This window comes from Lampetra fluviatilis, chromosome 35 (genome assembly GCF_964198595.1).
Source record: "Lampetra fluviatilis chromosome 35, kcLamFluv1.1, whole genome shotgun sequence".
Classification (NCBI taxonomy): Eukaryota; Metazoa; Chordata; class Hyperoartia; order Petromyzontiformes; family Petromyzontidae; genus Lampetra; species Lampetra fluviatilis.
In genome coordinates, this window is record NC_136309.1 from 7,862,929 (window position 1) to 7,889,509 (window position 26,581).

The 26,581-nt window shown below is 45.5% G+C and overlaps 2 protein-coding genes across 2 annotated transcripts in view; one reads left to right on the top strand and one right to left on the bottom strand.

Moving 5' to 3' along the window:
• Positions 1–8,090, bottom strand: part of LOC144944705 (guanylyl cyclase C-like) — a 58,188-nt gene extending 50,098 nt beyond the window's left edge. The window contains exons 1-2 of the mRNA XM_078873063.1: positions 8,083–8,090; positions 5,323–5,422 (exon numbers count right to left, since the gene is read on the bottom strand). Coding sequence (XP_078729189.1) covers positions 5,323–5,422; positions 8,083–8,090 — 108 coding nt within the window. The remainder of the gene's footprint in view (positions 1–5,322; positions 5,423–8,082) is intronic.
• Positions 8,091–15,079: 6,989 nt separating this feature from the next.
• On the top strand, positions 15,080–26,016 carry LOC144944666 (microfibril-associated glycoprotein 4-like). Its single transcript, XM_078873024.1, has 8 exons — positions 15,080–15,283; positions 20,132–20,201; positions 20,453–20,553; positions 20,887–20,920; positions 21,166–21,260; positions 23,005–23,122; positions 23,587–23,772; positions 25,457–26,016. Exons 1-8 carry the CDS (start codon positions 15,161–15,163, stop codon positions 25,762–25,764), a joined length of 1,035 nt encoding a protein of 344 aa, XP_078729150.1. The 5' UTR covers positions 15,080–15,160; the 3' UTR covers positions 25,765–26,016.
• Positions 26,017–26,581: the final 565 nt, after the last annotated feature.

Here is a 26,581-nt window from a genome sequence, read left to right on the forward strand (position 1 = left end):
AAGGATGCGGTTTCTGGATTCAAAACCATTCTCACCCTTTCTGTAATCTCTGGGCTCAAGGATTCAAAAAACATAATTTTGAACATTTTATCTCCTTCGTGGTATTGATTCACATCGCCTGCGTAATACGCTCTTTTAAATTGTACGAGGTAGTCACGTGGATCTTGGTCCATGCCCTGGGTCATCGATTTTACAGCATAAAACCCCTCAGTGAGTGTCGAATATTCTCCAAACTTCCGAATCACTGCCAGGCTCAGTTGTTTAAAATCATTTCTAACCTTGTGTGGTAGTGACTTTACCCATGGAATAGAACCTTTATTTAAGCTTCGTTTCAACAAACTCGCTTTTTCATCCCGTCTCATCAACCCTCTAATCATTGCCTCCTCTTCCACTGTCGCGATATGTGTGTGGATATCCATAGTCTTATTGTGGGGGTCAAAATCGGGAATTCTGACTAGAGCCTTGTCCATCAATTTAAGGGTTTTACTGTTGAAAAAGTATTCCGAGAGTTGATCGCCGTCAGCGTCATCATCAAACAAGTTATCATCAGGCAATCTGTCACTTTTATCTGTTCTGTGTGGGGCGTGATTAAGCGGTGTGCATTTCCTGTGTGCGCGCCCAGTGCCGTGTCGCTCGTGTTGCCATTTCCCTTCAGTTTTTGCCTCTGCCCTTAGCGGAGCACGTCCCGTCAACTTTACTTTAACATTTTGCTTCCCTCTATCTGTGAAGTTGTCAATCTCACATGTTTTTGTTTGCATATGTATCTCTCCATCCCTTCTCTCGAATGAGTGTGATTTAATGTTACTTCCATATTTATTCTGTGGATCCCCGTCTGTGAGTTTCGCTGGTGTCGCGAGCCCTGATTTCTCCTCCCTTACGATGGTGTGAGGACATTTTCCCTCGTTTATTAGAGACGATTTCTCTCCTGTTTCCTTTCCGAATTTTCCTTTATTCCACCATCCCTGACTGTATGCCTGTGTGAGGAGGAATGAGTCCTGTCCTGCCTTCTCTGCAGCTTTTGCATCGTGTTCGCCTTTGTTACATTTTATCCAGTCAATTAGTTTCCCCCGAGGTGTGTTCGTGTTATCGATACAGCTCCCTCCCCATATGTCTCTCTGACTGTACTGCTTTGTAACAGATTGGTCGGTACGTTTTAATACGAGCTCCCCGTACCCCGTCACCCATTCAAAAATTATTCTTAATCCTATCATCTCAAGTGGCAGGAGTTACTTTGACATTCCTTTTCAGAGTACTTATACACAATTGTATCACAGGATGCGTCAGTTCAACTCGAGCAAATAATTTCAGCCCAGCTGTCTTTGTTATACTCTGCTACTCTGGTATTTCCCTTCAGAGCGCGTTTTTTTGTTTTACGCCCGTTTACAATCACAAGGCAACGTCAGTTCACAACACTTTGATTAACACAACAGTGATTCGTTCCTGAATTCATGCATAAACTGTCTGCGAGAAATCCCGGACGAGCCCCCATTATGTTGTATATGTTGGGTGTGAAAATTTTGATGTGTTGTATGCGTGCGTGGGTGAAATTATTATGTTGTATATGTGGGTTATGAATATTCAGTGAAAATAATAATAATCAATCGAAATTTGGCCAAAGGTGTAATTATCCGGAAATACTTTAATCCATGTAATTACGCACATTTAATTATGCCAATTCGAGAGGTAATTGTAGTAATTATGCGAGTGGGTGTAATTATGATAATGCAAGTCGTTATGATAACCAGACTCCGCCTCGGTGACGAGGGTGGGTTATCGATCGGAATAAGGCAATTAATCGTATGCAGTTATGCAGGTGTGGTGTAAGTATACAAGATTAACTTAGATTAACTCGGCCTCGTTGTCTAGGTTCGTCTCATTCTCGCTTATTTAGGTCCCCGGTTCGCCCCGTTATCGCTTTAACATTTACTGAGTATGTGTTAGTGTGTTTATTAAGGTCACCAAGTTCAGATCTCAACGCAGAAGCAGATCTTATGCATAGTTCAGGAAAGAATCACACAACCACTTCTGTATTAATCAATTTATTACTAATTCAACCTCAACTATGATATAGTATGCGAACTCTCAATCCCGGAACGTCAACACGGCATCAATACAGTATCATCAATGATTGTCTGATTTCACTTGACAACGGCACATGGATCCCGCGTAACGCGATGGTTGTTAGTGAGAGAGAGTCGTTAAAACATGCAAATACTATGCTAAGAAAACCTTAACGTTAATGAATGATTATACTTGAAAGATTATACGGCGATAAAACACAATCAAAAACAGTTATTATTCTTAAAGGCACCAATCTCAACAGATACATCGGCAGGTTATCTGACAACAGAATGCTCGGAGTAAAGGCCTGCAACGGCGCTCCTTTTCCGAAGATCTGCTGGGAATTTAAGCGATTTAAGAGTACAGTCCACTAAATATTAAAGATAATACTCTTACAAATGACGGATGGCCATCACTCGGTCTCGAGTTTTTCTTCACAGCCACGGATGGCTTATGGGTTCGAGTGGGTTTGAGTGGTAAGAGTTGTCTTCAATAGTCAGTGTTCGGAGTCGGTTCTTTATGTCAAACAGACGCCAGGTGGTCGTGTGGTGAGGGGGCGGTGCGCGTCATACGTATTAGTCGCTCCTCTGTCGCCGTGGTGAATTTGGTTCGGATGTCCGTTGACACGCTGTCGTAATTCGGAACCCGGTCGGTAGGTGGCGCCCACAGCTCGCTCGCAGCGTCGTCGCCAAACCGCGATTCTCGCGGCAGCAGGGAAACCGCCGACTCGGCAGAGGTTGGCTGTCGCGGCCGAGTTGAGCTGTCAAGCGGGTCTTGCCCGCCTGCAGAGGAGATGGGGAGCCGCTTGAGTCGAGCCCCGAGAGCCGTCTGAACTCGGCTGAGTCCCAGAAGCTGAAGAGTCGAGCCGACCCGTTAGTCGCAGCTCGCCCTTGAGTCGACCCGCTCGGTCGAGCTGAAGATGAGTCGAGCCGACCCGCTCGGTCGAGCTCGCTCCGGAGCCGACCCACTGGTCGAACTCGTGATGAGTTGACTCCTGGTCGAACTCGGCTGATGAGTCGAGCCGACCCTTCCGGTCGAGCTCGCTCATGAGTCGACCCGTTGGTCGCCCTCGTGATGAGTTGACTCTCCTGGTCCAACTGGTTTCCAATGCTCAGGGTCCTTTCTTTTATGCCGAAAAATCCCTTTGGGTCCTGCCCACAAGGCGGGGTTTTCTTTTGATTTACTGTGTCAGGATCTGCCCGTGTGTAGGTGTGTTCATGTGTGTGTCCGTACGTCCGTGTGTCCTTGTGTGCATCACCCATGGTATTTTCCGTTGTCATACTCCCTCCATAAAATCCATGAGCAAACAATCAGATGTTACAAATTGCCTCGAAGTCGTCTCTCTGTCTGGGTGCAATATTATCTCTTGTCTGGCCTCCTTCATGAACCAAAACACAGACGTTACAAATCGTCTCACAGGCGGGTCTGTCCGTGTTGCACGACCTGGAGGGAGGGGCACACTCCCTCCGATCCTCACAGCACACAAAGACATGGTTAAAAAGTTTTAAATTAACACTTGTCCCTTACCATTTCCCAGTTATGATTCTGTATGTAGCCTAAGGTGTGTCGTTTCCCATCGTGGTGCTTGACCCAAGTGGAGGTGCCTCCCCGAGCACATACACACTCCCATCCCGCGCTGCGGGGATACAAAGACGGCCGGGATCTCCCTTTCTCTCCGACCCTGGGTTTAACATCGCTATTTTATTATGTATTTTATTTCGACCTAGTGGTGATTTATCCCGCTATCCTGGCTTTTCATAAGTTTTACTTTTGTCTTTCATGCATAGGCTTATTATTATTAATTTCTTTCCGATATCTTAGGTTAAGGGGTAAGTTTCTTGATCCTAGGAATTCGTATTCCTTGGTGTCTGCATGGTTATATAAGCGGAATATAGTTGACGGTGAATAGCGTTAACATTGATGTTATGTACGATATTATGTATCGTGATGTTTTTAACTTAACTTGGTCAGGGCTTTACTGACATGAAGTTGTATTTCATAGACTGGCAGTCTTTGCCTCACTCTGTCTCTGCTCGCCGGTGTTGTTGCTGTCCAGCTGACGCCGTTAACTCAAGGCCTCATTAATTTCCGTCACTTCTTGTAGGTGAGGGCGGTTGAACCTTGGAGTCAGTTCTGGTTTTTGTCTGCTTGCTTTTTCTGATGTCCCCTGACCCCGGGAGTTATCATTCCTACTTTATGGCCTGTCGCAGCCCGACTCGCTGTTGTTGGCTTGGTGTGTTGTTCCCGGCTTTTTGCTTACGTTTGCAGTTCGCCGTGCTCTTAATTTCCTTCCCTCTTCAACCTTATATCGACTATTCGCTCCTATCTGGGTGCGATTCAATTTTGACTTAGGAAGGTTCTGATTGTCATATGCTTTGGGTCGAGTTGTATTTTAAAGTATGGAAATAACATTTCATATTGACTTAATGATGGTGATGGTTCAGTAGGCGTAACTTGTGGCCTGGTTTAATTGGAGTGGGTGTGAATATCAATAACTTTAGCCTACCCTGTTGTTAAATTCTGATTTTAACGTTGCTTTAATAGCAATACAGAATAATTGAGCTTTTCGACTTAACTAGGCGAACACGAACTTTTGGTGACCTCCGCAGCCTTGTTATTCAGCTGAGTCTGCATCCTTGATATACAACGCTCTTATTCGTCTCACTGTGGTCATCCAACCTTCTGCTCTGGGAGTGTTATTCTTAATTTCAGGTCAAAGGCCCCCTCACGGTTCAGCCGGGCAGGGTTGTTAATCAGCTCCCTCCCCTGTGCACACAGCGTTGCTGACCCACTTCATTTGACCACTCACCCTGGATTTAATAATTTAATTCCTTAAAACCATGCAGGATGGTTGGCTTTTTGCCTTAATTATGTCTGGCTGACTCTCCCACTGTCTCTGCCGCCTGCACGGGTGACATATGCCCGTTCATCAGGCCCCCTCCTTCCTTGAAGCAAGGTTGCAAATTCTGCCATCCTAGACCTCCTCCAGTCCATTACTTAGTGACACCTGGTGTTTTGCAGTCTGCTGCTTTTGGTGTGTTTTCATTCATTATATATCAAGTAAGAAGATAATATATAAAAATATCAAGTTTGGAAGAAGGGTTAGGATACAACACCGGGGCATGGTGCCGGCCAACCCACCCCCTCGTGTGCCATGCCGTGCCGGCCTTCATAGGTGCTCGCTAACAGCACTTGGCTCAACGGCCTGTTAAAGGCTATCCTGGGGGGTATCTTTTATCTTTGTCTTTCGGATCGTTGCACCTCGTGTGTGCTATTGTTTTCGTCCTCCGGAAGGTCCTCCAGCTTCACCCAGGGGATGACCCATCTCTGTGTCCGCAGCTGCCGCTCCACGCTGTACTTCCTGCGTTGGAGAGAGACACCGTTCCATCAGCAAAGGGGCATCCAGGAATTGTCGTCTTTTTCGTTGTTGTTTAAAGCTCAAGCCTACAGCGGCAATATAACGCTTCGCTTTAGTCTGTGCCGCTATTGCTCATGAATAATAGTTTGATGGCACGTCATTCGTGCGAATTGTGCTCATTAACGCTGAACATTGCGAATGACGTTTCGATACGAATAATGACGACGCGGGATGATTTCAACTTGTAACTCGCCACTGCGCGGTATTCACTCACTATCGTTGAGAGACAACTATTCGGAGGCGAGAAGGAGGAACCGCAGACAAGCAGTAAGGCAGGCACGTCATGAACCGGTGCCAACAACCGCCCAAGCTCTGTGGTCCTCTACATATGAAGGTGTTATCGGCCAATTAAGGAGCGTTTACATGTGGGAGGAAACGGAAGCACCCGGAGAAAGCACACGTGTGCGAGGGGGGAACACTCTATCCTCATACAGACGAAACAGGTGTAGTCCACATTTTTGCTGTACTGCCTCCTTTCGTGTCTTTATGTTGAACTTCTTTCGCACCGTACGTAGCCAACCGTGCTAATCGGAGGTGCAAGTCAGGGTATGGCACTGGCTCGACGTCCACTGAAAGCGAGGTTTGCAACGTTTGTGCGATCCGCCAACCCTTGCCCCCCCAACAGTGCTGAATTACAGGCCACGTGCATAGCCACCATTGCCCAGATATGTGTAATAAAGGACTCTTCAAACAGTGTAGATCTCCGTTGTCCTTTATTCGGATTCTTGTCTCTCTCGCCCCTACGGCGTCCTCGCTCAGACCCGCACCTCCTCCACCGTGCACCCTGCAGCCACACCGCTGCTCCGCTCTGCAGCAACACTGCTGCTCTGTGTGCCCCGCACACTCTGCTCGCTCTTCACGCCCGGCTAGCTTCCCACACTCCACTAGCTCTCCTCCGCTAGCTCTACTCCACTAACTCTAGCCCACTAGCTCTGCTGTGCCCCACTTACACCGCTGGCCGACGGTGCCGTGGCCTCCCACCACGTGGCAATCGCGCCACTCTCTCGCCACTGCCCAGCGTGGCCTCCTCCTGTTCCCACTCCTTCTCAACTCCCAGATCCCTTCCGGTTCTCCCCCTAAATCCTCTCTCTCACGTGACCCTGACTCCGCCCCCTCTTTCCTTGCTCGCATTACATATGCATCGAAACATTGTTGGGACCACAGTGAAAAACAACACGGACCAGATCGAGGGCACTGAAGTGAACACATCACGAGCTCGAAGCGGCGACAGTCGCACGAGAGCTTTCCACATCAGAACTAGTCCACGGAATGACCACACGGATGCCTGTGGTGCCAATCCTGGAGGATCTCGCTTAGCTCCTCACACCAGCCCAGGGTATTTCCAATTCACACGCGCAAAAAGTCACGTGCAGCTCGCGATTGGTTGAAATGAAGACGCATCGTTTGTGGGGAGCCATTGGTTCATGCACTGCACTATTATGACCCTGGCTACCTGAGTTAAATTGCTGCTCACGATCAACATCAGTGGTGAGTGACATCTAAATATGTACTGGACTCCTCTCCCATTCAAAACCCCACCTTCACCAACATGGTGAAGTGTGGCCAAACAACCCCATGCCTGACATGGCATTGGTGGCCTTCATCCAGCAGTTTATTGGGACAAGGATGAATATTCTGACATGTCAGTAAAACAGTGGACAGGTGATTTAATGGGCGGAAGGGTGGTACAGTGGTGACGCTTGTGTCTTATTGCAAAGTCCTGGGTTCAATCTCCAACGTGGGTGCAGAGCAGGGCAGAGGAGCGACGCTCACAACAACGAGCGGGGTGCCGGGCGGCTAAAGTGTGGCAAGTTGGCACAGAAGGCAAGCACAGCTGGTGCGTCTGCCAGTCATCTCGGTCAGTCAACCCGTGGCACTTGGGTCTGTCCCGTGGCCTCCTGTCAGCGAGCCTTCGACAACTCACGTGGCCTCAAAGTGCACCTGGTCTGGCACAGGCGCTGTGGTGATGTCACGGTCACTTAGTGGTGAAAGGCGGGTGTTGGAGTTTGTATGCTCTCAACCTCATGGGCTTCCTCTGGGTTCTCCGTTGTCCTCCCAAAGCTAAAATATCGCCATATGTTGCAACTGATATTGGCCAACACATCCCAATTTTTTAGAAAGAGAGAAAAAAACTTGAAAAGCACCAAATTGAGATTCGGTGAGGCTTTCCTGGGTAAACAAGCGTGGTAGTAAGAGTAAATAATCAGAGGAAATTCCTGAAAATAATAAACTTAGTTACAAAAAGTGAAATGTTTGCTGCAGTTATAAATATAATGTTAAATTCCATTTTACCCACAATGCAAAATATCTGCTTTGACAGTGCACAACTGTATACAATTATTCTCATACGTTGACTGCATTCGTACACAATGCACCAGGCAAAAAAGACCCGCGCAGTAACCACTTCATCGGGAATTTGCAGCTACGCCATTCACGTTCTAGGGACATACTTCACACTTGGGCGAATCATTTTGACAGTTATGCCCTGAAAAAATTGTAACATTAAAATTTTTCAAAGTAAAACAATATTTTCAATTATAAAAACTCCAAGTAAAAAAAAATTTGCAGGTTCATCAATTTAAATTACAATCTGATGCCGTCACCGCGGCATGGCAGCGTTCAATGTCACAGGCTTAGGTGTAGCCCTCATAAATCTCCGGCTTCTATTTCCATCGTGCGTGCTGCTGTTAGAAGCAGCCCACGGAATCGTTCAAGAAGCCCTGACGTTACTCCTCATTACGTGTTCTTTGTAAGGAGTAATGTCTCAATAATGATATATTATTCAACTGGTCATTTTTGTAATGTTAATATTAAGTACTGTATTGGATTTATATGTATTGTGTAAACCCATGGCTAAAATTCCGAAATTAAATCATACTTTTTTGGGTTCGTACAGCGCGATTTGACTTGCGCACGCTGTTTTTCAGGAACGCATGTCACGTTATGCGAGGGACGCCTGTATTTGCCTTTTAGTTGCATGTAAACTTATATGACTAAAGTGCTGTCTTTGGATATGCCCACTAAATTAAAATGTTCCTAATACTTTCTTCACTGGCAGTCTGATGAGCACGACAGCTGGAACAAGGGCTTGTGCCTTTAGAGATGCGGCAATGATCTGGTGCAACTAAATAAAAGTAGTACGTGGATGGACGGTTGTGGTAGATCTACCAAAAGATGGATGGGTTAACAGAAAAATAGTGAAGATAGACTAATCAAGTGACTTCGTTTGCGATAGTCTTTGAGAAACGGCTTGACCTGTGGACGAGTGATGATAAAAATGTGACCTTTGAGTTACCCTATTGAAGACTGTACACATTGCAGTGTTATTAGCATTATCTGAGTTGTGTCTCTATGCTATCGCTATTAAGACTGTTTTCTTGATCGAGTGTATATTTGCAGGCACTTTTAATCAATAAATACAGTGACATAAAAATATAGGTTTTTCATATGCGGTATAATTTTTGTAAATTGTTGGGAATATTTGTTGTAGTATATTTCAGAAGAGTATATGCATGTATTGTACATACCCATTCTGTGTTGTGATCTCAGCTGTTTTCTGGAATGGTCCATCTCATTTTAAATACAAAATGCTTTAATGTTATTTTACAGTATTGTCTAATGGGATATAACGGCCATGATCATCAATGAAACCGAACTGTTGAACCCGTTTTTTCAAAGTTACAATAAATGAACTGCTGTAATGGTAAGTGTGGTTGTATCATTTGTATTTGTTAACATAATAAATTGTTGGAAAATATCAATATTGACTCTTGCACATTTGAGTTTCGGTTGTGAAAGATGTAGAACTATTTCGAAATGACTGGGACATGATTTAGGCTGACATTTTTGCCACACAGACACTGCTGCACAAAGTCCTGGTGCAAAGGTAAGGAAAAACTGGTGCTTTGAAAAATAGTTAACCAATTTGTAGTTCTAGCCTTAACTGACCCACGTATGGTTACTGCACAGCAACAACAGCCGCCATTCTGCCACTTAAGTGACGGATGATGTAACCACTCTGCGTACGCCAGGTTAGGTGCACGTTTCAGCCACCTGAAGTATCAGAAGCTTTCTGGCACAAGGCGACAAGACAAATCCAGGTGTTATGGGCTAATTTTCCGAGATGGCTGACAGATGCACAAAGTGCACTTTCCCGCTGCCAACACACTCATTACCCCCAAAAACCAGATTTGGTGGCAGCAGTATTTTTCAGAGATGCAGCAGTATTTTTCAGAGATGCAGCAGTGCTTTCATTATATGATTGTGTTTGAAGTTGCTGCTGGCGTGTCGCTGAAACAAAAGGCATGGGGCCGTCGATAAATGACTTATGCAATTTTGGCCGATTTTTGACCACCCCTCCCCCCCTCGTCACACGACGTCACTAAAAGCCAGACCTCCCTCAAATATGATGTCACAAAGCTCTGCCCCCCCCCCAACCATATTTCCATTTTGAAAATAAAAACATGCTTCAAATCAAATTTCGATTTAAAGCTTTCGTGACTGCAGGGATTCATCTTGGTTCTTTCGGAAGTCAAGTAGAAGGGAAATAATAAAATAATAAAAATGAAACATTAAATAATTCTGACGACGTTTCGGCCACAACGCAAGCAGCCGTCCTCCGGTGAAGAACAGGTCTATCGGGAAGACAGCGTCTGACGCTGTCTTTCCGACAGACCTGAGGACGGCTGCTTGCGTTGTGGCCGAAACGTCGTGAGAATTATTTTATTATGTTTTATTTTTATTATTTACCGAAAGAACCAAGAAGATGCTTCAAATCACTTTAAACTGTTGTCATTGTAGTGCGTATTTAACGTGGCGCTGCACTCTGATGTTGGAGAAAACACGTGTAGTGACTGCTTGTCACTGTATGGTGCCGGGGCTTGCGAAGCCACGGCCAGTAATGTATTGTCATTACGGGCAGCCTGGGTTATGGGATGCAGTACCAGCCCTAGCAGGGCTTGGGTGAGCGCTGGTTAGCGCGGAGGCACCACGAGCAGTGTGCGGTGCGGGCTCCCGGTGCGGGGGCGAGAGGGAGCGTCAGCCAGCCAGCCAGGGTTACCTTGGGGCACGATGCGCTGGTTGCCCTGCTGTCACGTGACCGGACGATATTGGAGGGGGGGCACCGGTGGGCAGGGGCCGTGGGGCGGTCACGTGGTCCAATGGAGCTCTCGGGAACCTTCGAGAAGGAGCTCGAGAGACCTGGAAGGTGGGCGGGGCGAAGGCCGGAGTCAGTTTTAGTTCAGGGGGATATAACGAGGGCACCGTGAGGAGCTCGAGGTTCTTTGTGTGCCGGTGTTAGGAAGATCCACGTCGGGGAGAAGCCTCTAGCCACGTGGTCCGGGACCCCGGTTGTGGTCCAGACCGGGATCGTGAACCGTGTGGAGTTCTGCCGTGTGGTTAGATGGGTATTCGAGGCCCGAGTGTAGATCGTGTTGTGTTACGTGTTAATGTGGAATAAAGAGTGTTGCTCCCAAGATTGCGTCTGCGACGACACACGTATTAAAAAGGATGCCTTGGAAAGCTGAAATTTAGCATAAAATTCACTTGAAAATATTCAATGTCTAACTAAAACTGCAGATGTTCAGAATATCATGTTGAAATTCTCTCACAATTATAAAATATCAAAAGTACAGTAATTATAACTATACAAAATACTTGAAACTTTGTAGTAGAACAAAGCAAATTGTAGAGTACAATTATAACAATCACATTCATTCCACATAATGAAAAGCCCTGGTAGAATCAATCGAATCAAAATGTTTAATAACAATCATTAAAAAATGGAGAAGCAAAATGCTCCTTCATGGAATAAATAAAAGGTGACCTTAGTCAATTAAAATAATCAAATAGTTAAAAATGAAAATTAATCAAAATTAGTGTTGTTATAACAATTCTATTGTTTATATTTATTTAAAGTTGCGCATTTTGACATTTTTTACATTTCTCAAACCCCCCCTCCCCCGCTCGTCACACATCGTCACACATCGTCACAAATGTCTGACCCCTCTCTCCCCCCTAGGTGTGTGACATCATTTATGGACGGCCCCCATGTCCTGATGCGCATTGCAAGTTTTACATATATAATAGGTACATACTTGGTTGTGGGTGGGTGCATACAAACACTTAAAAGCCTAGACAACTAAAACATTTTGTACAGCAAATACAACTTGAAAACATTCGTTCTGAAGTAAATTACAATTTCAAGCAAGAAGTAAAACATTCCCACAATATTTTACAGTATATACAGTGAGGAAAACAAGTATTTGATCCCCTGCTGATTTTGTACGTTTGCCCACTGACAAAGAAATGATCAGTCTATAATTTTAATGGTAGGTTTATTTGAACAGTGAGAGACAGAATAACAACAAAATCCAGAAAAACGCATTTCAAAAATGCTATAGATTGATTTGCTTTTTAATGAGGGAAATAAGTATTTGACCCCTCTGCAAAACATGACTTAGTACTTGGTGGCAAAACCCTTGTTGGCAATCACAGAGGTCAGACGTTTCTTGTAGTTGGCCACTAGGTTTGCACACATCTCAGAAGGGATTTTGTCCCACTCCTCTTTGCAGATCTTCTCCAAGTCATTAAGGTTTCAAGGCTGACGTTTGGCAACTAGAAGCTTCAGCTCCCTCCACAGACTTTCTATGGGATTAAGGTCTGGAGACTGGCTAGGCCACGCCAGGACCTTAATGTGCTTCTTCTTGAGCCACTCTTGTGTTGCCTTGGCCGTGTGCTTTGGGTCATTGTCATGCTGGAATACCCATCCACGACCCATTTTCAATGCCCTGGCTGAGGGAAGGAGGTTCTCACCCAAGATTTGATGGTACATGGCCCCGTCAATCGTCCCTTTGATGTAGTGAAGTTGTCCTGTCCCCTTAGCAGAAAAACACCCCCAAAGCATAATGTTTCTACCTCCATGTTTGACGGTGGGGATGGTGTTCTTGGGGTCATAGACAGCATTCCTCCTCCAAACACGGCGAGTTGAGTTGATGCGAAAGAGCTCCATTTTGGTCTCATCTGACCACAACACTTTCACCCATTTGTCCTCTGAATCAGTCAGATGTTCATTGGCAAACTTCAGACGGGCATGTATAATATGTGCTTTCTTGAGCAGGGGGACCTTGCGGGCACTGCAGGATTTCAGTCCTTCACGTCGTAGTGTGTTACCAACTGTTTTATTGGTGACTATGGTCCCAGCTGCCTTGAGATCATTGACAAGATTCTCCCGTGTAGTTCTGGGCTGATTCCTCACCGTTCTCATGATCATTGCAACTCCACGAGGTGAGATCTTGCATGGAGCCCCAGGCCGAGGGAGATTGACAGGTCTTTTGTGTTTCTTCCATTTGCGAATAATCGCACCAACTGTTGTCACCTTCTCACCAAGCTGGTCTTGTAGCCCATTCCAGCCTTGTGTAGGTCTACAATCTTGTCCCTGACATCCTTGGAGAGCTCTTTGGTCTTGGCCATGGCGGAGAGTTTGGAATCTGATTGATTGATTGCTTCTGTGAACAGGTGTCTTTTATATAGGTAACAAGCTGAGATTAGGAGGACTCCCTTTAAGGGTGTGCTCCTAATCTCAGCTCGTTACCTGTATAAAAGACACATGGGAGCCAGAAATCTTTCTGATTGAGAGGGGTTCAAATACTTATTTCCCTCATTAAAATGCAAATCAATTTTTACAATTTTTGACATGCGTTTTTCTGGATTTTGTTGTTGTTATTCTGTCTCTCACTGTTCAAATAAACCTACCATTAAAATTATAGACTGATAATTTCTTTGTCAGTGGGCAAACGTATAAAATCAGCAGGGGATCAAATACTTTTTTCCCTTACTGTACAAGTGTAGTGGCATAGCGCTGGCTGCTGGCAGAAAAGGGGATCTGCCGCGTACGGCAGTCCTGACATCAGCAGGCCCTGATAGACACGAGAGGGAGAAAGGTCACAGAAGGGGCCCACCAGGAACTCGCAAGTAGGTTGCAGAAAGGGGGCGTGGCCGGGGGCAGAGCGAGGCCATGCTACAGAACTTTCCATGAAGGATATGTTGAAGAAGCCATCCCTCCAGCACCTCTTCAGTTTGTGAACGTGATTGACAATGGTGCAGATATAACATCACGGGTTAAGGTTTGGTGCATCTAAAGCAGACATGGCTATGGCACAGCTTTTTCTTTAGAACTGCTATGCAGGGTACAAAGTAGAAACAGAAATACGGACACTTCAAAGATCACGCGATTCCCCTGTTTATATAGGAATGTCTGTATTTGCTAAAACAATAATTTGGTAGCTTGTAAAATGTTCAATGACAGTGGATTCAGAAGTTGCTATGACAGAGTGCTTCACAATAAACTAACAGTGTGCTTGAAATGTCAGCATAACTTGGAGATGCATTGGTCACAAAATATGTGGAAGATGGGATAGTGCATCCACCAGCTTTGAGAAAAACGGTGATTTACATCGTTTGCCATGGATTTACATTGATCATAATACAACTGAAGCAATAATAAACTCGTTTAAAAAAGTTATTTTTAAACAATGGTTTTATTAACTACTTCGTTTAACTCGCGGTCGAGAAGTACGTAAATGGCGCCTGAGACACACGGCGCCTGCGTTTTGTGCGAGCCGATTCCACAGTTTAGGGACCGCGGCGTTTTTGACCTACACACATTTCTATATAAATAATAAGGCGTCGATACAAAATGTAAATTGCTTTAAAGTAGCGAATTAATGCATTAATTGATGCCGATTTTGATGCAGGCATGCATTGTCACCGGGTCTAAGTATGTGTGCAAAATGTGGAATTGATTGGACAACCAGAAGTGGACGAAATTTTTATTACAAGATTTGACCTAGACAAACAGAGGAATCAAGTTAAGTAAGACCGTTGAAAAATCACAATTTCATGGCACTAGCACTTCCATTTTTCCAGAAACTAAGCTCAGACAATGACGGTGAGATGTGTGAACCACTTCGAATCAGAGAAGGAATCAATAGCTCTGATTCAGGCTGCCCTCCTGCAGCATTCGAAATGGGCTGCATACCCGGAAGGACATTTGATGTCAGTCAACAGTGCATCAGCCAGTAACTCAATGCCTCTCGAACAGGGAGTGGCCAAAGGAAGGTGATATTCGAAGGGCAAATTGAAGAACATTTTTTTCATTATAACTGACAATGTGGCTTTAGGGCAGCCATGAAAGATACAGATGTGATCGCTTGGGCCTCAGATGCACGTCATTGTGCAGCTGTGCGTGCCACAGGACTAGCTGGAATATAGTAAACCAAACTATCGTTCAAGAATGGTTCCCATTTTTTTTTACACACTCATCAAAATGAACAATGTGAATACATTGTTGCCATCCTCCCCGTCTTATGTAAGCGACTCTTGGAGACACGGTAGTATCGTGCCGAAGTTGCTGCTTGTGGCACAATTTGAGCGATCTTATATATAAAATTATTCATTCATGTTTATTCGCTCCACCACAAGCCACACCCAAGTTGCCACCCAATGCCCTCTCACTCTGGGTGGTTGGTGGTGGTGGGGGGGGGAGGTTGTTGATTCGGCTCTATAAAAAGCTGGTCGGTATGAACAGCACACGTCTTCCAGCATCAGCGGAGTAGTCGGAACAGCAACAAGTGTGAGTTACCTCCGTGCTGTAGTGAGAGACAACGAATTCCTACTGCAGGCATGGCTCGTCCGGCAACATTGACCGTCCTTCTGCTGCTGCTCGTGCCGCTGGCGTGTGCTCGTCGAGAGAAGGGCAAGGAAGGACACCAACACCACCATCATCACCACCGCACAGAAGACGCCGTGAGATTACATTCGCACCAACCAAAGCCACCTTACCTACTGCCAGTGGCGTCACTAGGGGGGTGCGGGGCATGCGGACCGCACCGGGTGACACCATCAGAGGGGGTGACACCAAAATGACTGTCTATACAAAATGTTGTGCAGTGTTTCAGCAGAAATGTATTATTTATAAAAAAAAAATATCCCTGTAGTTAGTTATTACAAAAATATTTTTGGAAAGCCCTGCTTACATGTACTACTGTATCACTATACCTACAAGGCTAAAACTCTATGCTAATTTACTTTTTGAACCTTCTAATGCGCTCCGGTCAGAGCTGTCATTGTTCCCCAACTGCAGTGACGCTTCGAGTCACGTGGTTTCGTCTGCTATTACGAGCTTGTGTCAATGCTAATGTAAATCCATCTGAAAATTAGGCATTTACGTAGGCAACCATGTTAGTTGATAATTATAAGAACGTAGGGTAAAAAAGAGAAGTTTTTCTTTTGGAGGTGCAGGCAAACCGTTTTATCAACGGGACCCATTCTTCTATGGGTAACCAATACAATAAAGTTAAAGGTTCATTTTGTTGATTGTTAGGCCGCTATGAGGCTGCGGTGCTCGTGTTAGCTGCCGATGTTTGTACCCTGCACAGGGTCGATCGCCCCAGAGGCAATGCAACTTTATTCCAACTTCATCCTAAAGTTGCATTCAAACTACATTATATTAAAGCGGCTGAACAGCTAGTGCAGTTGCCGATGTTATCCTTGAGTGTAATCAAGAAGAGTAGTCTAATGCACCACTTCTCCACCTTTTACAAGCCCTTGTACTCTAGCAATCAAATCTTATCCGTCGTTTTAACGTTAACGCGCCAAATGCGTTTCCTCATGAATTGTATTTTTTTAGCGATTAATTTTAGCAAATACCGCATACAGCATCTGTCCACAAAACCTACGGTTACAATGGAGAATTGCACAAACTATTGGAATATAGTTTGATCCCTTATTTTACCCGAGCAATATAAATAACAGCACGCAAGCACGCAAACATGCTTTGTTTTTTTTAGATATGTTGTGTAAAGGTTATGACTTCAAAGCCTTATCTCCTTGAGCATTTTTTTCAGCCGAGTTTGTTAGTATGTTAATGTTTAACACCACTTCAGTTAAAACACCGCTTAAATGTTTCTTGCCATTTGCTAATGATTTACGTGTTCAGTACCATTCATCAGGATGCTATGGTCCACATGCACTTTGGATGTCTAGCAGATGCGTCTGTCGTGGAGGTCTACTAACCTCTCAGTCTTGCGAAATTGATCTCAGTTAACTCGTCCGTTATCCTCTGCATATTTAACTATCGACGTTATTCACAGCAATCCCCTTGTTGAACTCGTGAGGCCTACCGATCTCGTCTGTGCGTTTGTGCTCCTTTGAAAGTGCCTTCAGCATCGCTGTCAACCCCTTATCAGTGCCGTTCCTTATTACAGACCAACTCAGACCTTACTGGTCACCCCGTGCCCCTTATACATCTCAAAGTTCATCCTACAAAGTCCCATCACAAGGGAGAAACCCAAACATTCACTTTTTTCTGCCCGTATTGAAACGGCTGTACGCCTCATGGACCTGACAACTAAATTTCCCCTGTACAAGAATACGGAGTAAACCGTATGGGTTGACAGGTATGCGTACATTTTGCCAACATTCACAACCATGGTGATTATGGTTGAAATAGGTCCTCATCAAGGGTACCATACAGGGCAAGGCGAATTGACCTACCCTTGGGCTACAACATCTTCACCGAAGGAGGTCGTTTGCAACCAAATGTATGTTTATGCTAGTACTGTACCGTATTTTCCCGCATATACCCCGCAATAATAGCGTTTTGTGTAAAACACATTTCAGATAGCCCGCACCTCCATATACCCCGCATGCATTCATATCTTTAACGGCGTTACCGCAGCTTAATTCCATCATATTAATACGAAGTTTACATTTGTAATACATTCCACTATCAATTGTTAACATTAAAATCATAACGTGCGCAAAGAAAACAAACTAACCGGAAACGAGTGAGCGTAAAACAGTAAATAAGTAACAAAAGTAAATATCCAATAAATAAGTAACACATAACTGGTAGATAAGTAGTTTTAGCACTGGTAGATTGCGCACTGCGCAGATAATAGCGGCACTACGGTAACGCAGTTGCCTCCCCCCCACCTCTCTCTCCCCCCAGCTGCCCCACCCCCCAACCCCCCCACCTCTCTCTCCCCCCAGCTGCCCCACCCCCCAACCCCCCCACCTCTCTCTCCCCCCAGCTGCCCCACCCCCCAACCCCCCCATCTCTCTCTCCTCCCAGCTGCCCCACCCCCCAACCCCCCCACCTCTCTCTCCCCCCAGCTGCCCCACCCCCCAACCCCCCCATCTCTCTCTCCTCCCAGCTGCCCCACCCCCCAACCCCCCCACCTCTCTCTCCCCCCAGCTGCCCCACCCCCCAACCCCCCCATCTCTCTCTCCTCCCAGCTGCCCCACCCCCCAACCCCCCCACCTCTCTCTCCCCCCAGCTGCCCCACCCCCCAACCCCCCCACCTCTCTCTCCCCCCAGCTGCCCCACCCCCCAACCCCCCCACCTCTCTCTCCCCCCAGCTGCCCCACCCCCCAACCCCCCCACCTCTCTCTCCCCCCAGCTGCCCCACCCCCCATCTCTCTCTCCACCCAGCTCTCCCGTCGCCGGTTAACAATGTGCGTCCACTTCAAACATTGTCGTTTCATTGTACAAACAATTCGAATAATTAAAAACGTGATAACACGTGCAATTTTAGTGTGAGTGGTTTATTCAGCAGTGCTTTAGTCAAAAGTAAGTGTTGCATAGTGAATAGTCCTACCATGAAAACATTTAACGAGTTATGACATGTCACACGTGTCAAATATTTTTGGGATAGCCTGCACCTCCATATACCCCGCAGGGTCTTGTTTTGTTTGTAAAAAGTGGTATACCCCGCGGGTTATATGCGGAAAAATACGGTAATTACTCTACTCATAGGCCTGTAATGTTAAAAGTTTATTGTATGTGTATATCTATCAAAATCATAACGACCCATCGAGCAGATAGCCCGTCGGTGTTCACTGCACATTTCGTCATTTGATCCTCATGGCGGTACCCCGGGGTACTAAATGATACAAAATGGCAGAGGCAATTAAATATTTAATTTCTGGGAAACACTTTTTTTTCCCAGGGGTGTACTAAACTCCGCGACTGGGGTACCAATCAATCCGAAATCGGTGCTACTCCGCGATGTCGAAACGCAGCGAGGACAATTGCGCTGAAACCCTGAACGCTCGTACGCACCGTGGTGGTGCATCGTGTACACCTCGTCGAGATGAGTCGATTGCTGCATCGCCGACCATCAACAGACTAAAAATGACTGCATCACGGACATTATGCGAGAGCCGTGGTACCATGATGCTCCAGGGTTACCGCCATGAGGTTCATTTGTTTTCACTCTCCTCTATCTTGTGACAATACGCTCAGGTCGTGGCATTAACTTTTTCTCTGGCAACAATCTCTTATGTCGTCATCAAGCCATTTTCTGTTAGGTATTCCTCTCTTTTCCGGTTCCTTCCATTTGTTTGAACATACTTTGAAATTTTCCTGTTGTCCATCCTACATATGTGTCGTGCATGTTCTAGATTGGATAAATATACTGGGAAAACATCAGTGATGATTATCGAAACCGGTCCTCAGTCTCCCCTAAGTTGACTCGGCCTCAAATGAGTTCCCTTTGTGCGTTGTTTAGCCTTAACGCCACGAGGGAGACAGAAGCGGCCGAGCGTGGTGCTGGCTATCCACACCCCCTCGTGTGCCGTGCCGGCCTTCATAGGGTGCTCACTAACAGCACTACATCAACAGTCTGTTAAATGTGTAGTGAGTCCAACTGAGTCGCAGACGTTGTTCTTTAGAGGCAACACATTTATTTGTAACATCAACACGTAACACAAAGGGGTAATTGCCCCTTCACCAGATACAGCCTAGGGTGGTGGCCACCCAGCTAACTACCCTATACAGAGGAGTTACAGCTACGAAGGGTCTGACCCTCACACGGGTCCCGACCACGTGTTGATGCCTGTAGAGCTTCCAGCTTGTAGGACGTAGAGCTTCAGCTTTTAGGATGCAGTGACCCCGGTCCCTCTCAGGGACCCACCTTATATCCCCCTGGGTCAGGCTGCTCCTCTCTTAGCCCCGCCCGCCTTCTCGAGCGTTCCAGCTTTCTCTCGATCCCTCTCGAGAGCTCTCCCCGGACACGTGATCGCCCCCTAGCCCCCCCACATGGGAGCCTCTCTGTGGACACTCCGGATCACGTGTCTACAGGGTTAACCAGAGTGACATGGCCCGTGGAAACCCTGCCCCTGGGCGGACACTCTCCCACTCCCCCTTGTGGGAGCCTCCACCACACGCTATGCGTGGTGCCCACGCTAATCCAGCGCACACCAAGCCCCGCTAGGGCTGGTACTACACCCGCATACGGGGGGTGTACGTGATGACAGTGCATCGCGCGCCAACAATGGGACAATAAATCCTAGTGGAGCATTTTTTTCGTGAATTAACATTCACAAGTGGAATTTATTTGCAGCTGCCATTTTTTCGTCAAAGACTGGGCATGTACAGGTAATGCCAAATGTGGAAGTACTCTATAAACGCTTTATTCGTTGAGACTGTCTAAATAATGTCCATACAAATTCGCTTTGCTTGCATTGCAAGCAATGGTTAATTATTTTGTCGCACAAGCTCGGATTGTTGAGCTGACATGGCCTCCGCTGGAAGGAAATACCCTCCCTACATATCCTCAATGGCAACGTTGTTATTCCTCTTCTCTCTAGCATCCCGGTGTTGACGGTGGTCCGACTGGGCTTGAGAAGAGACTCGAACAGCATGAGAATCACTTCCAAGGTAAGTTGCAGATAATGCGTGTGCATCGATTTTTGCGATTTACAGCAAATGTGTTTTGCAGTTAAAATTTAACTGGTGCTCTAGTGGTGTTCTGCCCCAGACTTTGAAGGAATGTCTGGCTATCTAAATATTTTCTTTTTACTGGCAAATCCCGAACAAACGGGGGCAGTGGGTCACGAAAGAACTGCGATTTTAAATGTGCACATTATACCGTGCATAATGAGGATAATTGTGGGATGCTTTCACGGCAGGACTTGAGTGTTCTTATAATCACCTGGAGAAGTACGTGCTTGCCGTGTCTGACTACATGCGGAACAAGTTTGGCCAGGGTGCTCCACAATATATACCCCTGGTAAGTCTTTTTCATGTAGTCAGATTACTATGTTAGGATCCGTAAATTATTTTTTATCCGAGAGTATAGGGATAGAGGCTCAAGCATATATTATTTTAATCGCAGGAAATGTTTTTTGAAAACCCAAATAAAATTCCCAATGAAGGCCTTCCTTTCCACGGCGTGTGTCGCTTGCAGCATGGGGGGCATTCGTAGTAAACATCGGCCTGTTTGTATTAAAGGGGCTAAAATGTGGTGCATATCATAGTGTTAATGTCCATGATGTAAACAGTATTCTCGTATTTATATTATCTTGTACCCCTAACTATGCCTCTGCATTGTCCACGTGTCCAGGAGAAAGGTTCCACTTGTGATGAGGACGGAACTGGTAAGAAGGCAGATTTGTGTTTTGTATCCTTCTGTCGAGTGATTTCTCTCCATTGTCGTACTGTCACTTGATTTTCTTTTGGTGCCGCAATCAATCTTAATGTGCCGCCAGTGATTATGCTATGGACTTGTTCCACACGAGTATAAGTGCTTGTATTCGTGCCGCAGTGCGTTTTTGATCATTGTAAATTACTATTGCAGATAGACCATGTTAACAATTTTAACAATTGTTCTGTAACATTTTAGTCGTACAAGACTGCAGCAAAGTGAGGGAGACGCACGCCTCTGCCAAAAGTGGAGTCTATAGGATTCAACCACAAGGTGCACAGTCTACATTCGAGGTGTGTATTGCACATCTGTCAGCATTTCAAACGAACGTAACATCAAGTCCAGTACCAATGATGTTTAAGAAATATATGAATTGTCCACCTTGAAAGTACTGCATGCTTATACACAAAACACATTGAACAGTTTTAATCCGACTTCTTCAATAAATTCCATGCATAATTATGGCTGTGGCCTGATGATGCTGGTTGTAATTATCGGCAAAACGTCGTACTCACATTGTAAATGTTGTGGGTTTACTCTCCAACACAAGTGGTGTGCTGTATTAGTAACGAATTGGCATGTTCTGTTTACATGACAAACCTTACTAATTGGCCATGTCGGATGGTGGCGGGTTTAACGGCGCATTTATATTTACGCAATCCAACCCAATAAACTCTGTATATTCCATGTGGTTCGCTGTGTGTATATTGTGTAACATGCCGGAACGTGTTTGCTCAAAAGATTTGACATTTTGTGAATTAAACAAATGTTTTGGGCATTTAAATATTGATGTGTTTCAATTGTGTACATTTCATGCATGCACAGACTGTGATAATACATTCTGCGGTTCATATTGTATTGCGTGTTTGGCACGTCTATTTTTTTTTTCTCCATGTGTTGGGAACAGCTGTCGGAACAGAATTTCCAAATTAAAATTTACTTGGTACAGCAGAACGCCTCCCGTCGGTGGAAATATGGGGTACCCATGTTGCACGACTTATTTTCCGTGAGGTTATCCGTGATTTTTCTCTCCTCGTATATCCGGAGTAAAATTGCAGATTATAGCATGAATTTTACCGTGAGACTCCACCTATGTCGAGAATAATCGCAGAATTTTTAATTTGTTGAACCTGCACGAATACTAGGAGTGCTTCAAACGCGTATCACGGCGGGTACAATAGTATAATCACAATGCACGGTATTGTACATTTTGTAACTTGCTTAGTTTATGCTCAAAAGACCTTGAGAAACGACAGATAAGCAGGAAATTAGCTAGAATCTGCAACAATAATTGCCTAAAAGATTTGGAATTTGTGCAGGTGGAAGGAACGTCAGAGTACCCAGAGAAAACCTACACATGGGAGTGGTTGGGGCGGTTAAGGTGGGAGCAGGAAATGGTCAATGTTTAGATGTAAATAAATCTACTTGCTGTACTGCCATACCCTGGCCAAACCAGGAGATGGCGACTTCTTCAATGCCTTGCAACCACCTCCAAACACCCGTTTTTGTGCACTTTGGCCACCCACCAAAGTCATGTAGTTGATGTTCATTGCAAAATAATCTTTTAATACTGTGCATTATGAACATTATTTTAAGGCTTAAAGAATAAATGGGTTTTTTTAGCAACCAAAAACGCGGATGAGCAATGAGATGAATTTGCAACATTGACACTTATTGACAAAGAAAATCTCAGATAATAGGAAGCAGCTTATCGTAGATAATACGAATTGGCCTGCGCGGTAAAATAGGAGTGTTTGTGCTGCAGATAATAGGAGTCGTGGGTTAACGGATAACAAAGCTCTGATTTAGCACGGTTGGCTACCTGCAGTGCGAAAAAAGTTCAACGTGAGTTCTCCTGCAGGAAAAAAAATTATCCGCAAAATTTGGTGACTGAAGAAGCTCCTCGCATGTGCAGTCAGTCACGTGTTATACACTGCCCAACAACACTTGGGACAACCCAGAAACACAGCGGAGCTACACGGCACAACAGAGCACTTGCAAAGTTGCGTTTGGTGTGTCCTGCTCTTTTTTTTCCAGGTGTACTGCTCATTTGAAGCCGACGGTGCATGGACAGTGTTTCAGCACCGCTTTGATGGCTCCGTCTCCTTTGGAACAAAATGGAGCGATTACAAGAATGGCTTTGGCTCTTTGGAAGGTTTGCCCCCTTTGTGCTGCTATTGGTTGTCTGATGGGAATGTTGGTTTAAAAAAGAAAAATGTTCGTATTGTTACGTCAAGAAGCATCTTTGAGAACTTGTTTGTTTTGCATAGACATTACATGTTTAGTAGAAAATTGAGTCCATTTTAGGTTTGGGCTGTGACATGGTCAATTGACCTGACGAATATTGAATTAGCCTGTCAATATCCTAACTACCAAAATAGCTCCCCATTACTTGGTTCCTGCTACTGAATCATGTTGTACCATTGACATACACCTGGCTTCTGCTCTTAGCATCCCAAATCTCCAAGAGTAAACCTCCTCCTGGCTGCGCACACTATTGGCTCTGTATATGTTGCTGCTGGGAGGGTATGGGAGGCCATTTGGAGTGTACTCTCGTTAAAGCCACGCGGTGAAAGACTTGAAATGACTCGTGTTTGCGAATGCGGTGGTTTTGTGAAGGTGAACACTGGCTTGGACTGGAGAAGGTTTACGCGCTCACCCACCAGGAGGGTATTAGCTACACCCTGCGCATCGAGGTGGAGGACTTTGAAGGCGAAAAGCGGAATGCCAACTACGCCACATTCAGCGTGGATGGCGAGTATGACGGCTACGCCCTGCACGTTGGCTCGTATTCGGGCGACGCTGGTAAGGAGCCGGTTGGAAGCTCATAACAGACATGGTATAGGGAGGCTTTTATCCAGCAGTTAACCCTTTCTCGTTTCGATGACGTACGGGTGAGTTATCAGAACGGTAACAGAAGGAAAACTAAAATAACTTAATCGGTACCAAGGATCTCACAAGGCCATGCAGGGGGTGTGTGGCACAGTTTGACACCAGGTATCCTTGAGTGCGGTCGTGTCGTTAGAGTTATCTGTGGTGAGTACGTCTTTAAAAACAACGGCACTGCCTGCTCTAAATACAATTAAAGCTGAACCACTTGCGCTTTCCGATAACGGAATCCACCCTGCAAGTTGCAGATGTTTCGGAATGTTAAAGCGTTTAAAACGAATCCCACAGTTCAGCTCTCGCGGTTGCTCTGTTGGCAACAGACTTCTCATCTCTACAGACACGTACAAATCCAGACATACTGCAAGAAGCTTGATGCCTCTTGGCGCTACTCACTAGCTATTCTAGATTTGAAGCTTTCGTGACTGCAAGGATTCATACTCTTAGGTTTTTACGGTAGGTCACGTAGGTAAAAAAATAAAAAAAATAGAAATAATAGAAATAAAATACTAAATCACGACGTTTCGGAGGCAACACAAGTCTCCGTCATCAGATGGGACCGTCACAGCCAAATTTACTGTATTAACCCACGTGACCTTACCGAAAAAACCTAAGAGTACTCACTAGCTAGCTTCATATATTATTTACATGCAAAAGGTTGACCTCTGAAATTGAGGTTAAAAAAACGCATTTTTTAGGAATCTAGGGTGTTTAGATCTGGTCACTTGAGCACGAGCGATCTTGAAATCCAAATTTTTCGATTTTGACCATTTATTGTTTAAAGTAGTTTTTTAATTGTAGGGAAGTTGATTGGTTTCACCTGGGTCACCAATGAGCACATTATTGTTTTGGACTTGCCGTTCTTTTAGTGAATTCCAGATCTGAGAATTACATTTTTTACTTGGGAAACAGCCTTTTAGGCAGAGTGTTGGAAAAGTGACTGCACTCTCTACTGCATGCAGAATATACAAGTAAAAGGATTTATCTGGGGAAGTCCTACAAAATATATCTTTGTTCGGACTCGGTACGCTCTGAGATTACTGAATGGATTCATTTTAATGACGCCGATATTCCATTAAAATTAGGAAGGGATTTTAAAAGTTAATCATTTACACGAGAAATGTTCTGTTAGTCAATGATATATTGAAGGGTTTAACATCTCTTATATAATTATAGAGCATCCAGAATTCACTTTGAAGACAAGCAGTCTCAATAGACAGCTCCTGTAATTTAAATTGTCGTGAATGATTTTGCAAATGTGATACATTATCATTTAGAAAATGTGTTTTTAAGTTGACCAATAATGGGTCTTCAGAGCAATACAACCTTGTAGCAGGAGCTATCTGAATGAAGTAATCACGAAAGGAAGCCATTAGGGGGGAACTGAACAGCAAGATGAATGTGCAGAATTGACAACTGATTTTGGAATGGAAAACGTAGCAAATATTGCTGGTGACCAAATCGCGAGCAATCGTTTAGATAAAATGAAATGCATCAATTGCCAACATTCGATGAGGCCTTCCCCCACATTGAGCGTAGGTGTGTGGAGGGAGGCACATTCCCCGATCGAGGCATCCTCACGGTCCGCACTTTTTGCGTTCAGGCGACTCGTTCAAGGGCGACCGCGAGGGCGAGGACCAGAACGGTCAGAAGTTCAGCACCATGGACAGTGATAGCGATGCCTGCAACCCTTGCATCTTCGGAGACATCGCGGTTGACAGCTGCAGCCGGGAGAGGACGCAAGCCGGCTGGTGGTACAGCAACTGCGGTGCGGCCGACCTGAACGGCGACTGGCATCCCAAGGGCAGCCACATTGGATGGGCTTCCTTTGTGCGATGGCGTATGTTCAGCAAGGTGGCTCCCTACTCGTTGAAGTCCAGTGTCATGAAAATCAAACCTCTAATTAAATGAGTGGGAGGTGGAGGTTGATTTAAAAAAAGGGCTTGCCTTTGCTGCATGTTTGCTTCACAGTGGAATCTTCTTTCGTATGGCAGGATCATTTATACTCTTTGGTTCTTTCGGTAAAGTCACGTAGGTATGAAATAATATAAATTAAATCACGACGTTTCAGGTGCAACACAAGCGTCCGTCATCAGGTGGGACAATCACGGCAAGAAACAATTGCTGAAGTGGGCAAAAGGGCTGCTGTAACAAGAGGCCATATAGGCAAGAGAAGGGGGGGAGGAGCCAGGGAGGAGAGACAGGGAGGGTGGGGGTGTAGGGTAGGGGGAGTGGAGGCTGCAAATAAGACACAAGCACGGCAAAAAATGCCGGGGAGGGGAAATGGGCAGGGCTGGGAGTGGGAGGGTTAGGAGCCAGGGAGGAGAGACAGGGAGGGTTGGAGTGTGGGGTGGTGGGAGCGTGGGGTAGGGGGAGTGGAGGACACAAGCACGGCAAAAAATGCCGGGGAGAGGAGGGGAAGTGGGCGGGGCTGGGAGTAGGAGGGTTAGGAAACTGGAGATGCGGATATGAAGGCAGACCAAAAGCAGTTATGGTTTTACCTGGTTAATAACATCCTTCCAATGATTGCTCAATCTGTATCCATCTTCCCGGTTGAAGTTATGTCTGTTTATATATCTGGATGGCTTCATGAACAAACCTTTGATAGTAGCCCGAAGGTTTGCAGACCACCTTGGTCTCGGAAAAAACAATGAGAGCCCACAGCGTTATAGCAATGGTCAGCCACGGCGAAGGTATTAGTTCTGCCGTGTTTCAGATCTGCCTTGTG